The 25,377-nt window shown below is 42.2% G+C and overlaps 1 protein-coding gene across 5 annotated transcripts in view; it reads right to left on the bottom strand.

Moving 5' to 3' along the window:
* PXK (PX domain containing serine/threonine kinase like) overlaps nt 1-25,377 on the bottom strand; it is a 1,650,359-nt gene that overhangs the window by 1,127,226 nt on the left and 497,756 nt on the right. For all 5 annotated transcript variants that reach the window (XM_044078801.1, XM_044078798.1, XM_044078800.1 and 2 more), the window contains exon 6: nt 20,493-20,566. In XM_044078801.1, the coding sequence (XP_043934736.1) occupies nt 20,493-20,566 (74 nt within the window). The remainder of the gene's footprint in view (nt 1-20,492; nt 20,567-25,377) is intronic.

The following is a 25,377-nucleotide window of genomic DNA, read 5'->3' as shown; positions in this document are numbered from 1 at the left end:
CTTTATACAGATAGTTATGTTTTTATAGAACATATATATTTTTATATATATTTTTAGTAGATAGGAATGTATATGTACTTAGATGTATTGTGTGTCCACCATAAATACATGTATATATACACAATTTTTTATGTGAGTTTATGATGTTAGTACAATTTTTACTGAGATGCATTACATAATAGGTCATGTGACACTAATTAATGATATAAAAATGGTGTTTTTTTTTTATCTTTGATATACACCTGATGAAGCAGTCAGTGAAAGCGCTTGTGTATGTATTTGGTACCATTAAACTTTGTGGAGAATTTGTGGAGAACTGGAGCCTTGCCTCTACTTGCTTGTTTCTACAAATGTTTGGATGGTGTTCTAAATATGATGCTCTACCAGCTTGGTGTCAGACAAAAGATGCCAAGAGGCTGATACAAACTAAGACAGCATAATTTAAATACAGTAAGAGCAAGTCCAAAAATTAGAGCAAGAAATCAACAAATACAGAATGCATGGTTCTGACCCTTGCATCATAGGGCCTAACGCTAGTTCATATTAGAGCAAGAAATCAACAAATACAGAATGCATGGTTCTGACCCTTGCATCATAGGGCCTAACGCTAGTTCATGACAATGTCATAGCAAAAGTGTAAATTTAAAAAAACATAGCAGAGAAGGACATTTTCTTGGAATAGTATACTATCTTGCAAAACCTCATAGTCAAGATGTCTAAGATAATTATGTTTGTAATACAGCATAGCCAACCTTTTAGTGTCAGTGGCCAATGTGGTCACCCTTGTGCTAGCATAAGGGCCATAAACGATGACATATCATATTTTCACACTAACATTACCACTATCCAACAAAATGACACAAGCTTCATTACACTATGGAGCTACTTTATTTTTTTTTATATTCATTGAGGACCATTCTCACATACTCCTAGAAACCAACAGACTGCACACTCTACTATCACTGTAAAAGCTAGGTTGCATGCTTCCATGTAATAATAACAATAATAATAATAATAATAATAATCATAATAAATATATAGTAAACATTAAGCAGTATATATTTATACACACTAAAGAATGGGACTGTGTACTGAATACCAAAGATGTTCAAGCCCACCTAAACATTTTAAATTAAAATTTGAAACACACTGCATCAACCATTGATCATATCTGCAATGGAATGAAACTGCCTGATGTAGAGCTATACAACTTATGTCACATATTACAGCAAGTAGCAATACTTAAACACAATAGTACAAATAATAAAGAAAATAATGCAAGATGTGGCCAGTCATGGCTGCTATGCCCAGTTTCGTCCAGCTGGGATCCAGTCATTAATACTATTTTCATGGTCACAGATACAGACACTTTAACAACTTGTATCCAGATCTTTAGTTAAAAATACTGGCTCCCACTGAGCTACTGAATGATATTAGAATGAGAGGTTACAGCATATACAATGCATCAGTCAGGCAGAAAAAAACTCCAGTCATACTTTTCATCAAGGATAGAAGATGTGTGCAAGGTGCAATGCAGTTACACTATTTATCCAAATTAGAAAGCAAATGCTCAAGAAGACAGAGAAGTTGCATCCTGGAATAGAAAAATGCAAAGAAAGCCCGAAACATAATTTTACTTATTTTCTTTTACTGATCATGTTCGTCCCACAAGGCATGGCCGCTTTTTTCAGGCGAGAACAAAGGTAATATTCATATTGACAAGGAGTAGTTTGGCCAAGACAGTGGGAAAATTCATTTACTGTTTTTAGTAAGTGTTAAGTACTGGTCCAAGACACCAACTCAGGTAGACGAATCTGAATATTTTGTTCTAGTCATCTACTGTAACAGCCCAAGAGAGTAAATGTTAGTCTATACAGTTCCAGGGAGCCCTAGCATCAGATTAGGCAACGTTTTGTTTTACTTCAAAGAAGCAACAGACCTCCTAATTGTAAATTATCCAGAAGTGATTAAGCTGTCAGTGCAATTAGTGCACTAATGTCTATATTTCTGAGACAAGGCATACCTGTTGTTGCATATCCAACTGTGGTGACACATGACATTTTAAAATGTATAACAGAATGTAATTAAACATATCACTGCAAGTGCATGTTACCCTGAGTCAAAGAGATGGAGGGAGGAAATCAGACATCTTAAACAAAGAATTAATAGCAGACATGGGAACAGTCATACATCAGTCTTGGAATACTGAACCGCAGGGGATTTGGTCTCAACAGCTCAACTACCAATGGAAAGACAGTTAAAAAGTAGGCTAATTATGTCAAATACATGGACAATGTCAGAGAAAAACGAAAATAGGGCATCTACTTAAGTAAAGATGTCTAAAAAGCAAGTAAATATTATACAATAAAACAAACCACGGGGTATAAAATCTATACATTTTCCTTGTAAAAACATATTTGAAGGAAAAGACTTCTGCAGAAGTGTTGCATTAGAAAGAAATACAACTTGAACAATCCACATAAAGAAGCGACATCTATTTGAAAGAAGTATGAAGTGTCACAACACAGGAAGTACTGTCAGAAAACCAGACAGATATATGGACAGTTACTGTATTTCACAGTTTTTGCAATTTGCTTAAAGATTGTAAAGTCTGTAAAGTTGCTTGGCATGACATTAAAAATGATGGGTTTGCTATATATCAGAAGACCTGACATTCTAAAGAGGATTTCTCTCCTTCTCTCTATGTGCATGCATTATTCATACACACACACACACACACACACATATATATATATATATATATACACACACACACACACACACACACACACACACACACACACACACACAAGGGTTGGCAAAATGTACTCTGATTGCAACACTGTTTGTGGTAACTTACTTCAATACTGAAAGTGGCTGAATTACATTACAGATAAAATTCAGCAGGTCTACTGTAATATCATTCAGGAGTTTTCCCCTTTCTTCACTGTTATTTGACCATAGAGTTGGTATATTTATTTTTCTGGTGATATTGGGGCAGATGCCTTAAGTCAGTGGTTGTGGAGTGAAACCCTCCATGCAGAAGCAAAGTTCTGAGTAGTGTTTGGTGATCAAAAATGTAATGTGTGATTTGCGATCACTTGTTTTAGATATTTTTTTTAGTTCAAATGATAGCAATCACTGATGAACAGAAAACACATCAAAAACAGTTAATCTGCAATTAAAAGGGCTAAAATAAAGAAAATCCTATCTAGAAGTATGAGAACATGTATAACAGAACAAAAACTCCTTTACTAATCTAAACAAGCAAAGCAGGGGACTAGTCAGGTCTTCAAAACCAAATTTTGAGGTAAAAAATAGCCTCAAAAGCTAAGGATAACCATAAGGCATTTTTTCAGTTATGTCTGGAATCTTAAGGGCAACACTCAACAATGTGCAGAGTTAGTTGTAGATGACATCACCTATACTCAGCCAGAAGATGTAGCAAATCTGCTGTCTGATAAATTCAGCTCAAATTTCAAATCCGGTTACCCTACAAGAAATATCATCCACCATTCATCTACCAGTTATACACCAAAGAACAGGTCACCATTGCACCCTCTAAAGCTAAAAGCATGTCTTTGATGGGTCCTGACAATATTCCAGTATGTCTCTTAAATAGTTTAAAACAAGACCTATCAGGCCTACAATGATCTCCATTTAACCACAGCCTCCAGACTGACTTTGTCCCTGTGGAGTGAAGGACAGCAACATTCATTCCTCTGCATAAAGGGATACCATCAACAGACCCATAAAATTAAAGACCCATCAGTTTGACTGTTCATAGGTTTAGGTTCATAGGTTCATACTAGGCTATCTGCCCTAGGGCATTTATAAGCCTAGCCAGAGTGTGTTTGGCTTTCGCCACCCATTTTAAATTAATTTTGCTATGCCCTTTTTCGAGGTTAGTATACTGTGCCTCTGTCTAACAGTGTCACAGAAGTGATACCCGGGGTAAACCTACGATCTCCTATCCACTCATCAAGATTCCTCTTGAAGAGAGTCAATGAGGGACTCTGCCTAACCTGGACTGGGATTTTATTCCAGAGTGAAGGGAGCCTCTGGGTTATGAATCTGTCCCTCCAGCATGTCCTAGTTATTTCAGTGCTGAGGTTCAAGTCTCTCGAGTCTGAGGTGCAGCATGTCCATTAATTCCGGGTTGGACATGGCTTTATACGTCAGACACAGATCGCCTCTGAGCAGGCGGTATGCCACTGAGTAGAGCTGGAGTTTCTTCACCTGGGCAGCATACGGCATCTGTTTGAGCCCTTTGATCCTCTTGGTGAGGTACTTTTGGGGTCTTTCCAGTTACTGCAGGTGTCTGGTAAGGTACATCCCAAAAGGGGCATTGTACTCAATTATGGGCCTGATGAGGGATGAGTAAAGAGGCACGATGACCTCCCCTGATCTAGATGTGAATCCCTTCATGATTAGGTGGGCTATATAAAATGTTTTTCTAACCACTTTGGCCACGTGGTTGTCAAATGTGAGATTGCTATCAACTTGGGTCCCCAGGTCCCTAATTACTTCTTCTGTACTTAATGGATTACCACCTATGTGGTAATTTGTGGGCACTTTGTTTTTGCCAAAGGGGATGACTATATACTTTTTGGCATTTAGCTTGAGGCCATGGCTCTGGCACCAGTTGTCTGTTTCTATGAGGCCCTTTTAGAGGATGCTTGTGTCGGCTGGAGAGTCGATTATAGCACCCAGTTTGCAGTCATCTGCGAACTTGGTCAGCCACAGTCCTTCCGTGTTGGCCTGTACCTCAGAGAAATATATACCGAACAAGAGAGGTTCCAGGACTGAGCCTTGTGGGACGCCACTTGTAACTGGTTTGGAGTCTGACATGGCTCCAGCAATTCTAACCATGTGGGTTCTGTCCTTGAGCCAGTTTGCAACCCATCTAGTGACACAGGGGTTTATATTTAAGCTGGTGAGCTTATCTATAATGCCTGAGTGGGGTATTGTATCGAAGGCTTTTGCGAGGTCCAGGTAGGCTGTGTGGACCACCTTCCCCTCGTCAATGGCCTTGGTGACTGTTTCAAAGAAATCAACCAGGTTTAAGAGGCAGGATCTGCCCTTAACAAAGCCGAACTGGGTAGGATCCAGTGTCTGTAGGTCCCCAACATCTTTACTTATGAGGTCCATGATGATCCTTTCCATAGCTTTGCAGACCAAGCTAGTCAGGCTTATGGGGCAATAGTTTCCAGGATCTGTTGAGGCACCACCTTTGTGGAGAGGGACCACTGTTGCTGTACGCCACTCTTTGGGTACATATCCTGTAGTAAGGCTGAGACTGAACAGTAGTTTTATGTTTGGGTTTAGCTCTTCTTGGAGTTCATGTAGGACGCAGCCCAGGACACCGTCTGGTCCCATTGATGCTGTGTTTTTTGCTTTGGAGAGGGCAGCTCTTACCTGAGCATTTGAGATGTCAGGGGGGCAGCACACTGCTGGGATAGATATTTGCCCTTTTGGTGGGGGGGGGGGTTGCGCTGAACCTGTCAGCTGGGATGTTGGCAATGTCTGTGGGTTCGGTGTATTTTTTGCCATTTTGGACCAATTCTGAGCATATCTGGGAATTTCCACCCAGGTTCCTAACATAACTAAAGAAAGCCTTGTGATCATCCTTAGTGTCCTGTGCAATTTTTCTCTCGAAGCTGGCCTTAGACGATTTTATGAGTGCCCGTAGTTTTTTGCTAATACTGATCAGAGATGCATTCCCTTTTTGAGATTTTGCTCTATCATGTAGTAGCTTCCTCCTTCTATTGTATAGTTTGTTTATGGCTGGGGTCCACCAGACAGGACGTCTGCCTTTGGAGGATTGGGTCTTGGTTTTATTTGGGATTGCATGATCCATGCATTCCTGAAGGTGTTCATAGAATGCGTTTATAAAGGATTCTGCAGTCTGGGCTGTATTTTCCACAGGCCCGGGGGCTTTGAAGGATTCCACCTCGGTTTTGAGGAGTGTGAAATTTGCTTTAGAGAAGTTTTTCACTGTGGTTTTCAGGGCAGGGGGTGGAGTCGAGATGTGAATATCCAGTGAGATTAGTTTATGGTCTGATCTTACCAGTGAGGGATACACTTCTGGTCTGGAGCATAGAGTCCCCATGTTGGTGATGATCAGATCCAGTATGTTTTCCCCTCTTGTGGGAGTGGTAACAAGTTGTTCCATAGCATTTGAGTTTATAAATTCTAGGAACCTTTGGGCTAGGGTGTTGGAGCTAGAGTAATGCTCCCAGTCTATGTTTGGGTAGTTGAAGTCGCCCAATATAATGGTGTTTGGAGAGACCTTCATATTTTCCAGTGTAGTCAGGAAGGCCGAGTGGGGTTCTTGGGTTTGGGAGGGTGGTGTGTAGCAGGCTATAAACTGGAAGGCAGTTTTACCCACTGTTAGTTGCACATGGATAGTCTCTGATGCTTCGTGCTGTGCCACCAACCTGGAAGTGTGAGTATCTTTGACGAATATTGATATTCCCCTCCTTTTGTGGTTCGGTCCAAGTTTTGGGGCTGAAAAGCATGGTATGAGGTATAACCTGGTAGTGCTGGGGTGCTTTTGGGAGCCTTGAACCAGGTTTCTGTTACTGCACAGATATCGATGTTCTCCATGCTAAGGAGAGATTTGAGTGTGCGCATCTTGAGGTTTAGACTTCTGGCATTGAGTAGCATTACTCTTAGTTTCTTAGATCTTGTGATACCTATGGAAGTGGGTTTGTCTTTTGAGCCTTGCCTAAAAAAGGCACTATGGGGGTAGCAAGAGCCTTTGCCAATATCCGAAAGCCCAGGGGTGACAGGTGCAAGCCGTCCCTAGTGAAGCATCGTGGCTTGTCGAGCATGTCATCCCAGGCTGACAGGCATTGGATCCCCTTTGAATGACACCAATACTTAAGCAAATTGTTGAAATTGATCATCTTGTCTTCATATTGTGGCATCATTCTTGGTGAGGGTAAGATGCTACTCAAGGTCAGCGTCATACCGGCCTGGGCTACATGCTCTCTTTTCATGTAGTCCAGGGAGGTACATCTCAGGTCATTCACACCAGCATGGACAATGACTGAGTCATATTTGTACTTGCCTTGGAGTGACCTGAGTACTTGTGTTATGTGGCGGATCCTAGCGCCCGACAGGCAGCTCACCGTTACTTTCTCCTTGTTCAGCCTGGTGAGCAGGACATCAGTGTGCCTGACAATAGAGTCACCTATTACAAGTGTATCAGGTGTGTTGTTTAGCCTTAAGGGCTGTGACTGTTTGGCACACTGGCTTTGTGAGCTATGTGTTGCACGTGTTTTGTTTTGGGGTAGCGGTTGCTTGGGTGTCTGCTTTGGAGGTCTCTGCTGCTTAGGCAGATTTTTATTTAGAGCCTCCGAGTATGTTTTTGTGTGTTTATGTGTTTTGTTTGCTGTCGTGGTAGGTCTATGTGAGACTGGAATTGTAGTGAGTGTGGTTTCCTTCTCCTCCTGACTGGTTTCGCCAGTACTGAGTTGAGAGAGCTTAGCCTCCAGTATGGCTATATGGTTGCATCTCTCACATGTGTTGGAATTTGTTGGGAGGAGGAGAGGGTTGTCCGTGTACATGAGGCAGTTGTACCATTGCCTCAAGATTCCCAGATTCACCAGCTAGACAGGAGAAGAGATTGACAACTGACCTTTGGACATGCTAGAATAGTATTGGGAATTCCTTTATAATTGAAAAAAAAGGGCCAATGGGGAACAAGGTACTCAAGGGGAGTTTGTGAGGGTGTAGTGCTTTTAATTTTTTAGTGCCAACTTACATAATTGCTTTAGTGAGCAAGTGCCAGGTAACTTGAATACAATGTGTTACAGGTAACTTAAATGCAAAAACGACAAACAGTAACTTTCTTTCACATGAAACAAGGAAATAAGTACAGTAAGCAATGCAGATATCACTAGGGATCCACAGAAGCGCTGAAAAGCCATGCTTTAGGTGGAATTAGCGTTTCAGGGAAATAACAAGCAAACAAACAAGCATACAAACAAAGCTAGATTCAGCAGGCCTGAATCTAGTCTATGCTACAGCAAACAGGGTCTACCAATTCCAGTAAGAAGCAGTTCAAATATGCAGGCACTATAAGCCTTTAACCAGAAATTCCCAGCTCAGAAGGGCAGAGTCCAGCCTCTCCTCCCACAAGAGTGCAGACCACAAACCCTTTTAATGTAAAATAACTGGCCTGAAGCCCAAGTGCTTAAACCAGAATTAATAAACTTTTAGAATAACAGACACTGAGCCCTCAATCAGCAGTTCCCAACTTAGGATGTAAGCTACCTGTTCTGCCACTACAGTGCAGACCACAAACCTTCTTAATGTAAAACAATTGATCTGAAGCCCAAGTGCTTAAACTAAAAGGCTTAGAATGAGTTACACCAAGCAGTAATAAATACAATTGAGTACTTTTAAGATGACGCAAAAGCAAAATAAAGTAGGAAGAAACACAAATACAGTAAAAGCAGATTTTTTTTTTTTTTTTTTTAGACTGTTCTTTTATGCAAGGCCACAGAAAGAATAATTACGGACCTTTCAGAAAGACACTAGGGGCACAGATGAGGGCAAAACAGTGCATACTGCCTACCCTAAACTGGCTAAAAGCATTTGCCACAATTCTCCACTTGGGTATTATAGATAAACTCACAAAAATAGAAGTTATGTTCTTACCATAACGTTCCATGTTAGTTGTCTTCTTCTCGCCTTCTTCTTGCTGGATGGGTTCGGAGCCGACCTCGGCTCTGACTCGGCCACTCTAAAAGCTCGAGAGTTGGTTCCACCGGCTCGAGGCTCCCCTTATATCCCACAATGCTAGGCGAGAGTTACCTCAGATCTCGTTTGTAAGCTAACCCCAGCTTATAATAGTAACAGTATAACTGTAAAACAGAGTCCACCTCTAACAACAGGAAGAAAGAAGGGTGACCTACATCCTGAACCAGGAAATATGCAAAACAGCATATGTCTAAGAAAGAGGTGGTAGAAAGAAAGGTCACAATCACAACTCCTCTAGGTCTGTCCAGGCCAGGGGGAAGGAGGGTGGGATGCAAGAAGAAGGCGAGAAGAAGACAACTAACATGGAACATTATGGTAAGAACATAACTTCTATATGTTAAGTTGTCTATCTCGCCTTCATTCTTGCTGGATGGGACCGCGTCCCTAGCACCTTGTCCCGGGTGGCCTAACGGAACAGACTCCTGAGAACAGTGGAACCAAAGTTAGCTCTATGCCTAGAAGCTAAATCCAACTTATAATGAGAAATGAAAGTGTGAGGAGTAGCCCAAGTAGCCGCTGCACAAATGGTGTCAATAGGCAGTCTGTCTTGGAAGGCTAAAGAAGTAGCCAAAGCTCTGGTGGAATGAGCCTTAGGTTTATCAGGCAGCTTTTGATGTCTAATTTCATATACAAGGGAGATCAAAGATGTTAGCCATCTGGATAATGATACCTTTGAAACTGAAAGTCCCTTTCTGCTTTCCGCATAGGAGACAAACAGCTGATCAGATTTTCTGAACTGTTTTGCTCTATCCAAGTAGTACCTCAATTGACGGTGAACATCCAGGCAGTGTAATTTTTGTTCAGACCTATTGGAGTATTCTGGAAAAAAGACAGGTAGATCAATGCTTTGATTTAGATTTGACGTCGAGACCACCTTAGGCAAAAGGACGGGTTAGTTCAGAAGATACTCTGTCCTTATGAAACAAAAGATAAGGAGGACGACAGCTGAGTGCTTGAAGCTCTGAAACTCTTCTAGCTGATGTAATAGCTACCAGAAAAAAGAGTCTTCCATGATAATAATTTTAAAGAACAGGAGACTGCAGGTTCAAAAGGGGGAAGAATCAAGGAAGCAAGAACTAAATTTAGGTCCCAAGGAGAAGGAGGATTTCTTATAGGAGGTCTGAGAAGAAAAACTCCTTTCAAAAAGGCTTTGCAAAGCTTGTGGGACATTAAGGCAGATTCAGAAATACCCACATGAAAGTTAGAAATAGCTGCCAATTGAACTTTAAGTGTAGAAGGAGATGAACCTGCATGGAAGAGTTCAGCTAGAAAATCAAGGACTAATTGGATGGAAGCAGTGAAAGGATCTATGTCCTTTCCTTGAGCCCAATATGTGAAGCGTTTCCACTTACTCAAATAAATCTTCCAAGTGGAAGATTTATGGGAAGCTATCAGAATATCTCTAACAGAGTGAGATAATTGAGGAAGCCTGGCTAAGGTTGGAACTGGAGGAACCAAGCAGTGAGGTTCAGAGAGGGGAGGGAGCGATGAAACTGACCCGACTGATGGATCAAAAGATCTGGAACTAGGTCCAGATTCCACGGTCGCTCCAAGAGAAAACGATGTAGAAAGGGGAACCACACTTGTCGAGGCCAGTAAGGAGCAATGAGGATCAATGAGGCCTTCTGAGCGATAGCTTTCTGTATCACTTGAGAGATCAGTGGGAAGGGAGGAAATGCATACAGAAGTCCCCAGGGCCAAACTTGGACTAGAGCGTCTCTGCTGGGTTGGCCTGGTAAAGGGAATAGGGTGAAAAATTCTCTGCACTTGCTGTTTTGGGGAGTAGCAAAAAGATCGCAGCAAGGCTGACCCCACTTGAGAAAAATTTCTCTCACTACAGAGTCTTTCAGAGACCACTCGTGAGGCATGAGTATGGCTCTGCTCAACTTGTCCATAATTTGATTGGACTTTCCGGGATGTGCGTTGCTATCAGAAACCGCTGAGAAGAAATCGCCCATTGCCACAGTCTGAGTGCTTCTCGACACAGGGGTATGACCTGGTTCCGCCTTGTTTGTTGATGTACCACACTACAGACATATTGTCTGTTTGGATTGCAATCGTTCCCAAGGGAAGAGAGTCTTGAAGGGCTTGCAACGCTAAAAGCACTGCTCTCATCTCCAGAACATTTATGTGCAAGTGGCATTCGTTTGGTTGCCATGTGCCCTGGACCGTCCTGCCCTGATAATGCCCACTCCACCCGATCAGGGAGGCATCCGTTGTCAGAGTAGCAACCGGAGGAGGTGGAACAAAGGGTCTTCCCAACAAGAGCTGAGGGGAAGACATCCACCACATGAGATGATTTTTGCACGCTTGCGTGATCATAATGGTGTGAGACATTGGAAGTTGCTGGTATGACCATTGAGTAAAGAGCATCCATTGAAGGATCCGCATGTGGAATCTGGCTAATGGAAGCAGAGGTATGGCCGCTGCCATAATTCCCAACACTTTCAGAACTAACCTGGCTTTGATTCTGTTGTTGTTGAAAAGGAGTGATACCAGTTTGTGAATGTCTGTTATTCTCTGATGTGTTAGTCTTGCAGACATGTTTACTGTATCTAGATTTGCGCCTATGTAGGTAATAGTATGACAAGGTGACAAAACAGACTTTTCGCAATTTATTGAAATACCCAGCTTTTGACAAACGCGAAAGGTGTAATCTCTGGCCATCAGAAGGAGATGCTTGGTGGGAGCTGTGAGGAGCCAGTCGTCCAAATATGGAAACACCTGGAATCCTTGTCGCCTGAGGTGAGAAGCTACCACTGCCATGCATTTGGTAAACACCCGGGGGGCAGTGGTGAGACCAAAGGGCAGGGCCCTGAACTGAAAATGACTGGTTCCCAGCCTGAAGTGGAGGAATCTTCTGGAGCTTCTGTTCATTTTTATGTGATAGTACGCATCCCGAAGGTCTATAGAGCACATCCAGTTTCCTTTGCCCAAAAGGGAAGGATGGATTGCAGCGTGACCATCCGAAATCTTGTTTTCTTGACTGATCTGTTCAAGACACTGAGATCCAAAATTGGTCTCCAGTCCCCTGTTTTCTTTGGAACTAAAAAGAACCTTGAGTAGATTCCGGATCCTTGCTGGTCTGCTCGAACTGGCTGAACTGCTCTTTTTGCAAGCAGTTTTGAAATCTCCAAAACCGCTAGATCCCTTTGAGCAGGTGGAACATCTGGAAGGGATTTTTTTGACTGATTTGGAATGCGAAGAAAGGGGATAGAATAGCCTTCGAAATGATGGACTGTACCCATTTGTCTTGAGTCAGGGATAGCCAGGCTTCTGGGTACAGTGACAATCTTCCCCGACTGCCTCCGAAGATGGGCAGTCGGGCAACACCTCAGGGATGCTGAAAGGGCTTGTCAGGGAAGGCTTCCCGATTGCCCTGGTTCTGCGGACCCCCTGCCCCTAGGCGGCGTCTACCATTGTTATTCCCGCCTCTGCCTCTGGCGGGAACGACTCTGTCGTCAGGCGAAGTCCCTTGAGATTGTTTACGGAACCACATCTTTCCACCTTTCTGGCCTTTGGGGTAAGGCCTAGAAGGAGTAGAAAACGGACTCCGACGGCAGAAAGGGTCTTGCCATCAGTTTCGCACCTAGTCAAGGTTTCTTTCACTTGAGGACCAAAGAGGGATGATCCATCGAACGGGAGTTAGTGAAAGACGCCTTGAAGGGTCCAAAAATTGCATAGCCGCATCCCGGCATGCCTACGTAAGGCCACACCTGTCCCTGCGGCTCTGCTCGCTCCATCAGCCGCGTAAGAAAGAAGGCATGGAGGAGTTGGTTATGGAGTTAAGGGTAGCCAGCTGCGTGTTCATCTTATCTTGGAAACCCGCAGCTGTAGGGTCCTTTAACATTTCACTCGCTTCCTTGATCAAGTCCCTTTGAAGACGAGTAAAATGGCACAGGTAGTTCAGCTTAACGCATGGTAAATGTCGCTGACGAGAACATCCGCTTCCGTACCTGTCCATGGACCTAGATTCCTTGTTAGGTGGATGGACAGGTACTGAAGGATCAGCTAGCTCCTTCTTAGTGGCAGCAGCTACCACCATAGCATCCACAGAAACTCCTTTTGTTAAGAACTGTTTGTCTGCTGGTGCTGTTATGAACTTGGAGGGTCTCCTGGGAGTGGGGTCCACTGAATCAGGAGCCGTCCATGCCTTCTTAGCAACCACCTGCATGAGGGGGTCAAAGGGGGGGACACCCAGGAGGTGGAAGGACGAGAGCCAACGCCTCAAGATACACAGATTTGTCCTCCGAAGGGTTGAGGGCTGGCCAATTTGCCCTCTGTTTCAGGATCTCCAGAATGTCTGCAAATGAGACATCTTCAGAAGGGGAACGGGGGAACCCTCAGAATCATCCAAATCTGTGTCTGACGTGATGGACTCAGGTGAGTCAATGTGTTTCCTCTTACACTTCCTCTTCCGAGGGGGCTCTTCTGCCAAATCAGGAGAGGCCTCGGAAGAGGATGAAATCCCCACAGGGGGTTCCTGAGGAGCTGGCTCTCTGCGGTCCGGGATGAGGGAGTGAGTCGACTTAACCTGAGGCACCGTAGAGGGAGGGGCGGACGGAGCCGACTGTGGAGTAGAGCCAGGCTCTAACACACTCCGCATGACCTCGAATGCACCCCTGTCAGGCAGAGCCAGAGGTCCCCGCTCCGAGAAGCTAAGAACCCCCCTCGGCACCGACAGTGATGGCTCCGAGGCCGATGTCGGAGCCGAACTCACCAGCCAAGCACCGAGAGGGAGAGGGGGGTCGGACAAGGGTCCGATGCCACTCACCCCCTCGGAGCCGACGAGGGAAGTCCGGCGCCGAGATTCTTCCAAGGAAGAAAACAGAGCCGACGACGGAGCCGAAGACAATTGTATCGGCTCCGACGCTATCACAGTCTCGGTTCCGACGCGACCCGGCTCCGAGCTCAAGAGAGTCGAAGGAGGAATATGTTGATGGACCGGGACAGGCATCGACTGATGAGTCGGGCTCTGAAGCATCTGGGCCAGTGCCTCGGACTTAAGAAGTCGACTCACTACCCTCTGAAGGTCATGATCCGACAGCCTCGATGACCTAGAGGAGTGAGATCTTTGGCTCCGTTCAGACAGCAGGGGAGATCCTGGAGCCGAATGAACGGAGCCAAGAGATGGTGACCTGGACCTCTTCCTAGTTGTCGGCTCCGAAGGTCTGGTCGGAGCCGACACGGGAACTTCTACTACCTCGGCTCCAGCCGGAGCCGAGGGAGCCACAGAAACTGTGGACTGAGACTTATCGGCTCCAGCCGGAGCCGATGAAGGCAGAGGTTGAGAAACCTTAGGTCTCGGCTCAGTTGTCGGAGCCGAAGACCTAGATGCCTTAGAGGGCTTCCCTGTTGAAACAGATAGGGAATCCTCTGGCTTGAGTAAGCCTCTTAATATCAATTTATTTTTTCTTTCCTGCAGGACCCTGGGGCTGAAGCCATGGCACACAGCACAGGAGTCCTGCAGGTGCAAAGGCCCCAGACAGTAGACACAAGAAGTGTGAGCGTCTGTCAGAGACATTTTCTGACAGCACGCATCACACTTCTTGAACTGAGACCTTTGCTTCTTTAGACATTTTTAAACAGGTGTAAACAAACACACACACAAACACACTAATTACACCCTGTCAAGTTAAATTATAATAAAAACCACTAACTAGGATTTTAAAATAATACACACACACTCCACTAGGGAAGAGAAAAGGCCTGTAGGCCCAAGGGAAGAACCTAAAGTTCTTGAGGGAAAAAAACGGGAATTTTTTAGAAGGGGATAAAAATTTCTCTAAACTAAGGGAAATAAGTAAAAATATTAAAATTAAAGGGGTTTTGATAGACTAAATTACACAAGAAAAGTCACTTACCAAGAACCGGTAGAAAACCAACCTCAAAGCTGTAGCGGCAAACGAGATCTGAGGTAACTCTCGCCTAGCATTGTGGGATATAAGGGGAGCCTCGAGCCGGTGGAACCAACTCTCGAGCTTTTAGAGTGGCCGAGTCGGAGCCGAGGTCGGCTCTGAACCCATCCAGCAAGAATGAAGGCGAGATAGACAACTTAACATCTAGGCATAAAGCCATACGTCACCAGACAGATAGCCAAATAGTTCATGGATAGGACACATGTTGTTTGAATCCAGATCCAGCAAGAGGCCAGTTAGTGCTGGGACCTCTCCTGTTTGGAAAATACTTTTCTGAACTCAAGGCAATGTAGGAAGCCTTTGGTTGACTAAGTTTGCTGACAACAACAAGTTAGGGGCAATCAATGAATCCCCCAACAATGTACATATCCTTCAGCAGGGTCTGACTCAGACAAATGATTGATGCCAGAGCCATGGTCTAAAACTAAATGCAAAAAATGCATAATCATACCTTTTGGGAAGTCAAATATCCCTGCAAATTATATTAACAGCACACCCCTAAGCATTGCCTGGGGTGAGAGATCTAGGTACTCAGACAGATAGTAGCTTAACCTTTGACCGCCATATGTCCACTGTGGTAGGAAAATCCTATGTGGCGCAGCTTATAAGCAAAAACATGGCATCCAGATCCAAGGAAGTTACAGTCCCACTGTACTCCACCCTAATCAATCCAATAATTGCTTATAATGCACTTTTGGACATGTACTTGACCGAACACCTATAACAGCTGGAATGATCGCAGAGGTTCCTTACAATATCCAATGCAAATAGACTAAAAGCCCTATTCCTTTACTCAGTTCTCCTACTGAGTATTAAGGGGTGATCTATGTCTAACCTACAAGGCACTCACAAATTCAGCCCTGATGGAACTGTTACACACTTACAAGACAAACTGCACGAGGGTCATCCGATCTGAGGATCTAAACTGGTCTGGGATGTGAAGAAAACATGCTGGAGAGGTAGGCAAATGTGTCTCAGGAGGTCATCCCTTCTCTGGAATAGGTTTCCTATTCATGTAAAGCAGAACCCTTCCCTGACCCTCTTCGAATGCATTTTGGATCAACGGATGGTGAATCATAAATTCACTCCTGGGGTGACACCCATGTCCTTTATGGACAAGGGAAGTCTGTGCAATATTCAACGGTATAGGCACATGCCTAAGCCATCCTTTAGCCCTTAGGGATCGAAAAGCAGGTAAAATTCTGGTAATAATTGCTAGGCTTGTAAGGGCTCTTAAGCGGGTAGCCTTGTAATTTCCTATGAACCTATGAAAAGAAATATCATCATATATTTTATACACACATACACACACAAAATTATAAATTCTATCCTCCCATGGACATCAGCTAGTTTGGACCTCACACAGTCATTTCCCTTTGTAGGTCAATGGAAGATGGCAAGTCCTGACTGTTGCCAACAAATTTAATTTTATTATAGTGCTCTTTTCGTAAGCAGTTATACATTAATCAGAGATTAGCAACATATGTGACAAAATACCACAGAAACACCTATTATAATTAAAGCAAGACCATTAACAGCTCAGCACACTAAGCATAAAAATGCACCAAGACAAAGAAGAAATTAGAACTCTAATGCTTACAAGGTAATAAAATGCCCTACAACAAGAGTTTACATCTGCTGTGGTTACCTATAAAATATTACCCCATAGCACAACATGCAGACTTGTAGCAGAAGTAACCAAAAGCAGATAATTCAAACTCAAAAAAAGTTTCACTGTTAAAAAAAGGTGGAATATAGTCACTCCTTATTGCAAGTCCACAGGACCACATAGGCGGTAGTCTACTTAACACCAAAAGTGTGATAAGAGACCTTGGGACACAGGTGGATAGTAGTCTCTCCTTTGATGATCACATTGCCACAACAGTCAGGAAATCCTTCTACGTGGCACACCTCATCACAAAAGGTTTCTCATCCAGGGAAAAAAGAGGTCATTGTTCCCCTCTACTCATCACTCATTAGACCCATTATAGAGTACAATGCCCCTTTTGGTATGTACCTCACATGACATGTACAACTGGAAAGGCCACAGAAATATCTCACAAAGAGGATTACCGGCCTCAAAAAGATGCCCTATGCAGACCGTCTCAAAAAACTCCAACTTTACTTTGTCGCATATCGCCTACTCAGAGACTATCTCTGCCTAACATACAAAGCTATGTCAAACCCAGAGCTGTTGGACATGCTCCACGTAAAGAAATCCCAATCCATCCGAGCTACACGCTCTAGGGACCTAAACCTTGTTACCACAATAAAAAGAACATGCTGGAGGGATAGATTCCTGTCTCAGAGACTTCCCATACTCTGGAACAAACTACCCATCTATATCAAACAAAGCTCCTCATTAGCACTCTTCAAGAAAAATCTTGATGACTGGATGGGAGATAGGAAATTCACCCCGAGGATCACTTCTGTGGTTCTGCTTGACAGGGGCACAGGAAAATAATTTTCTTGGGTGGCAAAAGCCAGGGTACCATTTGGCTAGGCTTATATAGGCCCTAGGGCCAACAGCCTAGTACCTACCTATGAACCCATGAACCACCATAGCACAGTATCAAACTCAGCTGCTGTATACAGCACAGTGTAAAACTAAAACAGCTTCCCAGTGCTGAAAAAAATAGACAGTCAGCCACAAAAAAATAATTATCCACCAGCATCCACAAAGCTGAAGAGGACTACAAATGCTAGTACTCAAATCTGAAAAAAAAAACAGCCCAAGGAAGATGCCAAATGCAGAATGCTGCAAACTCCAGAAAGGCAGTATGAAATAAAATCAATGACTCAATGCCCCACTGACACATATTCCAACAAATACAGCCAAATCCATCCAAGCAAGCCCAGAAGTAAAACAAACAGCAAATACATAATGTTCAGAGTCCAAACTCCCCAAAAATGCAGAAAAAATGAATGGGCTTTCATTCACAGGCAGCCTACAACCACCAACTTCAGATATGCATGCAGAAAAAAAGCTTTCATTCATACTGAATGCTGGGAGTGTTTTTTTTTTTTGTTTTTTTTTGTCCTTTGCCATATTCTTCCCCATTTCCATCATGTGACATGGTATGATATCAATTAGGGGATGCATGTAGGTTTCATTACACATATCTGAAAAAGGAGGCATCTGTCACAGCTGGCCATAATCTGGTGAGGAATATATGCAAGTGATCAAAGTCTTGACCACCTGGGAAAATTCTGCTCTGCCCTCCCCCTCCCCAATGCTCCTTCTCACCACAGTATTAGCAGAAACTCTACCCTAGCATCAGTACTATTTTTAAAGCATTTCTGACTATTTAGATTCCATAAAACTACTTTATGAAAAACTCAGAAAATGTTCTTGTGATAACATTACCAATAATTCTGTCTTTTCCATAGTATTCAACTGCACAACCTTTATTTAGTCATGGTATTTGTTGGCCCATATTGTATTCCATGATTGAACTCATGCCCTGACTTGTATAGACCTTCACATGGCCCATTCATCACACCCTCACTCATCTTGTCCCATTTAACTCAATGGGGTCCCATGTTGGAACGAAGCACCACATCACCACTGAGTGCGCATCATGAAAAAGAGGTGAGAAACCAGGCACACTGCGGTTACCTAGCCACCTAGTCTTAATCTCACCATTAACTCAACACAAACAAAAATATGCAATTATTCTCAGGTCTATATCAGGGTACTTTTCCGTTATTGGGGCAACAGTTGTAATGAGCACTTGGAATCTTGCTATGCACTCGCAATGATCGCTGCTGCTGATGTGAGTACCGCACACACTTTTTTTCTACTACGTTATGATACTGGATAAAACCACAGCCAACACTAAAGACCCACCAGCCTCACTTACTTACAAATTAGACATATAGTACCGGCTTTAGAAAACCCAAACTGATGACAAAGACAACTACATATTGAAACATTGCTGAGTTGCAGTAGTGATGTAAACTGAGAACAGAAATCTGCTGTAAAAGCACCTGTACGTAGGATGCTAGAAAACAGCGGCATTACAGTGACTTAGCTGGAATCAAGAGGTATATACATAGACAAAGAATTTAGTGCAAATCCAGAAATAATCGGAGACACTTCATCTATTAACCTGACAGGATAGGAGACTGAATTAACATGCATGTTCTGAATGATACAAGTTTATCTTTCATTTATAGAATGACATTCATCTTAAATCACCACTTTTATTATGTATTAAGAGGCACAGCTAAAATCCAAGTCAAAATCAGCTTTATTTGAGAGGTATAGGAAGGAGCAGACAAACTATTTCAAACGGACACTCACATGAGAATCAAACCACACAAATATAAAGCAACACAACACCAGGACAGTGAACAGCTACCCTATTTGCTGCACTCATACACACCAATTTGAGCAGATTTCCAGCTCTTAAGCTTCCATCTCCAAAACATGAACCATTGTCTGCTTAAATTGGAGAAGCAGTAGATGCGTGTACCCCCGCAACCACTAACAGCCTAACTGTAAGCACCACACACTTCCGCATTCACTCACAACAGGCTACTACACAACACAAAATGCATAGCTATCATCCTGTTACTGCAAGAGATCTGGGCAAGCCAAATATAATAGAGGGATACAGACCCCAATTCAGACATCTGTTTTAATTATTGCTCTTAAAAGTTAATGGAATAGGTACTTTACTAATCTACACTTTCTGCATACCCCTCAGCTGTCCACATTTTCACAGAGACCAGACAAACACTGCAGCACATTGTCTCTCTCTTTCAAAACAACAGCTTCAGGGCTAACAGCTGTGCAATCATTGCGTGCACTTGCTAGCGCATTAGAACTGTTGTCCCCATAATGGAAAAGTACCTTTATCAGTTTGTAGAACAAACTATTTATCGAATATCTCTTTGATGAACTTTATACAGCGAATCTTAATCCACTGAATGCTTGTTTTAGCAATTTTTGTCATGGGAAAAAACCTAACAAACATCACAAAAAACACAATTTAAAGCCCACGCAGGTGGGGGGGGGGGGTTGTGCCCCTAACTAAATATGCCCACTCCAAAATTGCACTACAGTGGGGAAAATGGCAAACTCCCAAAGATGGACAACTAATTTTTCTTCCTGGGAAAAAATCTGCTAAAATGAGTGATTAATGGCTTAAGATTCACTGAATAAATTCCAACAAATAGGCATTCGATAAACAGTTTTTTGACAAACTGATAGGGACCCGTTATTCTCATGTGCATTCTGCTATAATAAATGCATGTGATTTTCCATCTGCTGCCTACCAAAAGGATTTTTCTGTTTCTTCGAGACCTAGACCTCCTACACTGCCTAATGCTGACATGAAAGTTCCCACAAGCCTCAGTGTAAGCATACATGGTTCCCTGGCTACTCAGTCCTTAAGACCAGCTGGCCTTCTTGCTCTTAGACCTCTCTCCAAATCTAGGTTGCTGGCACTATGAGAAAATGTAATGGGCCACATTCCAACAGGCCAGATTAACATTTATGGAGTTTGCTATCTCTGCACCTCAGGCAAGCTATGGCACCAAAAAACATTTTGTTTTTAAATAAATATAACTGGATCACGGCATATTCATACCCTAGATTAAGTACATTATTAAAAGAAACAATGACACTCAGTATTACAGAATTATAGCTATCTGACATATTAAAAAACAGGGCACAGAAAATGGCACTTAAACAGAACAGCACTTCTGTTCACTGGTCAGTGGTTTGTTGATTCAGATACCAATACTATATACAAAAAAAAATATTAAAAACAAAGTGCAGAACATAGTACTTACCCAGCTCAGCACCTGCCGTTCTTTATTCTGATCTTTGCTCTTTATTAAAAAGTACCTTTTCCGTATCCTCCAACCTGAAATAAAAAATAACCTGTAAATGGGCATATGTAGTGCAAATATTTTTTTAATTAAATTTTTACTACTATTTCTGTTTTTCCTTTATTACTAACAAAGAAAATGCACAAGTAATGTCATTCTTACATTTTTTTTGCTCCTGTTGCCTGCTGAAACCCCACTCAGTCAACTGGCCCATATGTCATTCCCCATCACCAGGGTAAGAGCCCATCCTGTGGAACAATCACTTAGGTAGCCATCGGGGTGGTATGAGCTTTCTGCTTAGCTCTAACACCTGTGATTTCTCACTGGCATCCATGGGCTTGGTGTTTAATGGACCTTTGCAATGCATGCCACAACTCCATGTGACAAGCACCTCCACATGATCCCCAGTCTCCACTAAGGATTCTACCATGGACATTGAGCTCACAAATATGTGCCTCTCCCCCAGAGACAAGCATTCATTCCTCTCCTCCCACACAACATTTCCAAGAGACATTTCAGACACTAGTCAAACTCGGATCGCATGGGTCATAGCTACGGCTTTACCCCTTTATGCCAACACATCTGGCATAATTACTCTTTTTTTGGTAATTTATATAACCGCTCACGCATAATTTCTATTTTCTTTATTTGTAATTTATATATTAACTGCTCATTACAAATTATTAAAAATAAAGGTCAATACAGGTACATAAAATAAATGCAACACTATCACTACTCATTCTGAATCATCATCACCCACCCTTTTTTCCCCCATTTTGTTTTTTTTTTAAATGGAGTCAGGGTGTCATGTCAACTGTCACCATCTCTCATCTGTTGATTCAACAACACTCTCCCACCTTCTTCGACAATCATGACCGATTGCTGCAGCTCTTCTGTCACACAGTTCATCCATCTCTTTGCTGGATTCTCTCATTTCCTCTTGCCTTCTTCCTGTCTGTCCCAAAGCTCCTTCACCAGATTGTCTTCTTTTCTGTCCATGTGTCCACACCAACAGTTCTCTTTGACTTTCTATGCAGTTGGAGCTACTTGTGCTTCTACTCTGATGTCATCATTTCTTCATCTATCACACAGTGCATAGCCTACCACCCTTCATCTCCATCACTTCTAGCTTTCTCAACTACTCTGCCTTTACTGCCCAGGTTTCTGTACCATACAGTAGTACTGGTCGCACCACTATTTTATACACATTACTTTTTAAGCTTTTTTGACATTCTTCTGTCACACACAATCCTGACACACACTGCCAGCTGGCTGCAGCTCCTCTGACTCTAGCCTTGATCTCCTCATTTAGACTTCTTTTCAATGAACCCCCCCAAATACTTCAACATGTTAACCTGTTGCACTATTTTCCCTTCTATCTTAGTTTTCAGCTTCTTCTGACTTCCCCCATTTGCTGTCATGGCAACTGCCTTATCTGTGCCCAGTTTCATCCCATGCGTCTTCGGTTTTACATCCAATTTTCCTATCATTCGTTGAAGTTCTTGTTCAGAGCCTATATACATAAGGTTTACTAATCTGCCCCTACTAACCTGTTTGTTAATGTAGTCCATCACCAGTACAAACAAAAGTCTGCTTAGAGCTGAACCATCATGTACAGCTACTCCCACTGGGACCCCCCCCCCCATCCTCCCCAGTTAGGAATAGTATGAACACTGTTCATACTTGCATCACTGGATCTTTGTATATAGCCTGCACTAATGCTCTCTCTCATTATTTTGCCAAACATTGAGGAAGGGCTTTTACCTCCCCTTTAAGCACAAGAAAAGGAAGACCAACATGATAATGTCAGACAGAATGCCCCCTAGGGACCAGAATGCAGTTCAGCCAGCATAAACAAAATTCATTCATTCATTCTCAAAGTACCTGCCTAATTCAGGGCAGGGTTTCAGGGCAGCCAGAACATATAACAAATAAAATTACCCTTTTAAAATTATACCAAAAGTCACTGTCTGACTAAAAAAATATTTTTCTTTTAGGTTACAAAAACATTTAAACAATATTTCCAACCTATATGAAATGCAAATTAACAAGAAGCACATTAATAACTTAAGGTCTGCAATTACAGCATAGAGGTTTAAGGCTGAGTGATTAATGAACTTTTCAGTTATTTATTCCTGAATCACAGCTTGATTCAGATCTAGCCTGCTAAGTTAAACTGTCTGTGGAATCAATCTGCCAGAAAAACTTTTTTTTTTTTTTTGGAAGGACAAGCCCTCAACTCCCCCTGAACTCTGTAGTCAAACAAACATGAAGAAAAATAAACTCTCCAAAATAAGAATCACTGTTGATACAGACATGGAATACCACACTGGCAATGATTTCCTCTAGAAAATGGTATGTGTATACTAGGCTAATGGCCCCTGGAGCCTTTACAAACCTAGCCCATAGGATTACCCTGGCATCCTGCCACCCAAATTAGTTCCCAGTGCCTCTGTCGAGTACAGCCACTGGAGTGATCCCCTGGGTGAATTTTCTATTTCCCATCCACTCATTAAGTTTTTTCTTGAAGAGGGCCAGTGAGGTGCTCTGTTTGGGACAGTGAGGTGCTCTGTTTGACATGTATGGGAAGTCTATTCCATAGCAGTGGCAGTCTCTGGGTTATGAACCTGTCCCTCCAGCATGTTCTGTTGATTGTGGTAATGAGGTTGAGGTATCTGGAGAGTGTGGTGCGGAGGGGATTGGTATTTCTTTAGATGTAGCATTTCTAACAGACCTGTTGCAGACATGGCTTTATACGTCAAGCAGAGATCGCCTTTAAGTAGGTGATATGCGACAGAGAATAGTTGAAGTTCAGCTTAGTAAATTCTGTCTTTGTCCACAGACCTGTAGCTGAAGCAAATGACACCCTGTTCAGTCCCCCGCAGCTGATGACCCTGAGTATCAATAGAAAAAGTCCTCCAGAGTTAGGTAAGGGCCAAAACAAAATGTCTTTCCCTCAATAGGCAAAGAGCCATTGTTTCCACATAGTAGCTCTTTGCTACAGTTTGAACTAAAGTTAGGAAAGAGCTAATATCTGTATTAAAGTTACTGAAACACACACACAGACACTCTGCAGGCAATTTTCAAATCATTAAAGTTTTCTGGCTGCTTAAATGATTATCAGCATTTGTGTGATTGCATCACTGACTTCCATGGATCTGTCAGCAACTCTTCCACAGCGCTGACTGCATCCTTTAACTGATGGCACTCCGGGTAGACAAAAGCTACTTATGTTTTGTTCATCCAGGAAAACCTTGACAAAGTTCAGGATAACCTTAATAAGTTTCATTTTCTAGTTCTATGTTAGATTCTCTCTGTTACTAAATGCAAATGCATATTGGCTGAATCAACAATTACTTAAAAACCAGCATTACTGACTCACTCGTAAAAAAGACTTTAGTGTCCGAGAGGTCTTACTTCATTCATAATACATTTTTAAAAAAAGTTTTCCTATGTCTAGAAAGTATTACTTGAAACACTGTCAACTTTATAGATATCCTTTTTTCTTAGTTCTCATAATTTCTTTCAACACCCAATTCATGAGAAATTAATGAAAACCTCTATGTTATCTCATCAAGCTACTGTGGGACATAGGATACACGTTCTGAATACCAGATCGACATAAGTAAGCCCTTCATACAAACAATATCCTCTACATTCTAGCTTGTCCCAATACTTCAGTGCTCCTTTTTCAGGACTGACTTTTTCATTCTAGAATAACTACTAAAAGAATAATCTCACTTAATTGTATAGCTTTTTCAAATACCCTGTCAAAATTCCTTTAACTCTTCAATGTGTTAAAAAGGTACTGCACTTTCCAACAATAATTTGCATCCTTCAGCATGTGGTTTGAAAACGACATTCTCAAAACAATATACACGTTTAATGATACTGATTTTAATCAAACACAGTTTGTGTGTATTAGCCTCATTTTGTGTCATATTTTGGTCACAGCTTCTCTAAAGAAAAACTTCACATCTAAAATGATTTTAGTTACAAGACTGTTTTTCTTATCCTCACTAAAAGTCTGAGTTTGTATTGCTTCGTTTAAATAGTTCAGAACTTTTGTACTTCTGATAGTATTCTTGTCTTGTGAAGGACCCTTGGCTGCCTACAGAATGTCTGAAACTTTCCTTGAAAATTACTCTGAAGAGAAGATATTCCTATTGTCCAAATTATCAGGTTCAGAAAATTGACATTTGGGGATGTATTTTTTTCAGAAAGCTGAGTCAGTGGAATTGTGCAGATGAGTAATACGATGCATTAAGAAACAAAACTATCATTCTTGGCCAAAATGGATTTATGGCAAATTTGTCTTGCTTGGTTTTGCTTCTAGAAGGATGCACTGAATCAATGAACTGGGAAAAAAGACATACGTCAGATCTGCAATCCAAGAAGAAAATGTGTCCTGCTTACAGATTTTTCTGATGTAGAAGAAGAAGAATGCAAAAAGTTGCAATCTGCTTTTCAGATCGTGACAAACAGGTTTACCTTTGGCATGCTGCACAGTCCTACTACTTTCTAAAAGGCGAGTTGCCAACTGTGCACCAGAAATACTTGTCTGTTGAGGGAATCTGCTAGAAGGTTCTACTGTCCTAGGACACTCACTGCAGAAAGCAAATATGTGTACAAATCATAAGGGGTCATATGCATATATCCAAAAGGCCTCCATTACAGAAGGTTTAAGGTATCACATAGTAAAATTCTAGCTCGGCTGAGTTTTTCGTGCAGTTTTTACTGAATGGTTTGTCTAGGTGACATTTTTTATCCTTTGGTTTGTGGGTGTGTGTGTATTATATATTTTTTTTTTTTTTTTTTTTAAAAAAAAAAATAAATATATATTTTC

Source organism: Protopterus annectens, chromosome 7.part1, assembly GCF_019279795.1.
Source record: "Protopterus annectens isolate FY-2018-M chromosome 7.part1, PAN1.0, whole genome shotgun sequence".
NCBI lineage: Eukaryota > Metazoa > Chordata > Ceratodontiformes > Protopteridae > Protopterus > Protopterus annectens.
Note: the sequence above shows the minus strand (reverse complement) of the source record. Positions and strands in the feature narration are given on the sequence as shown.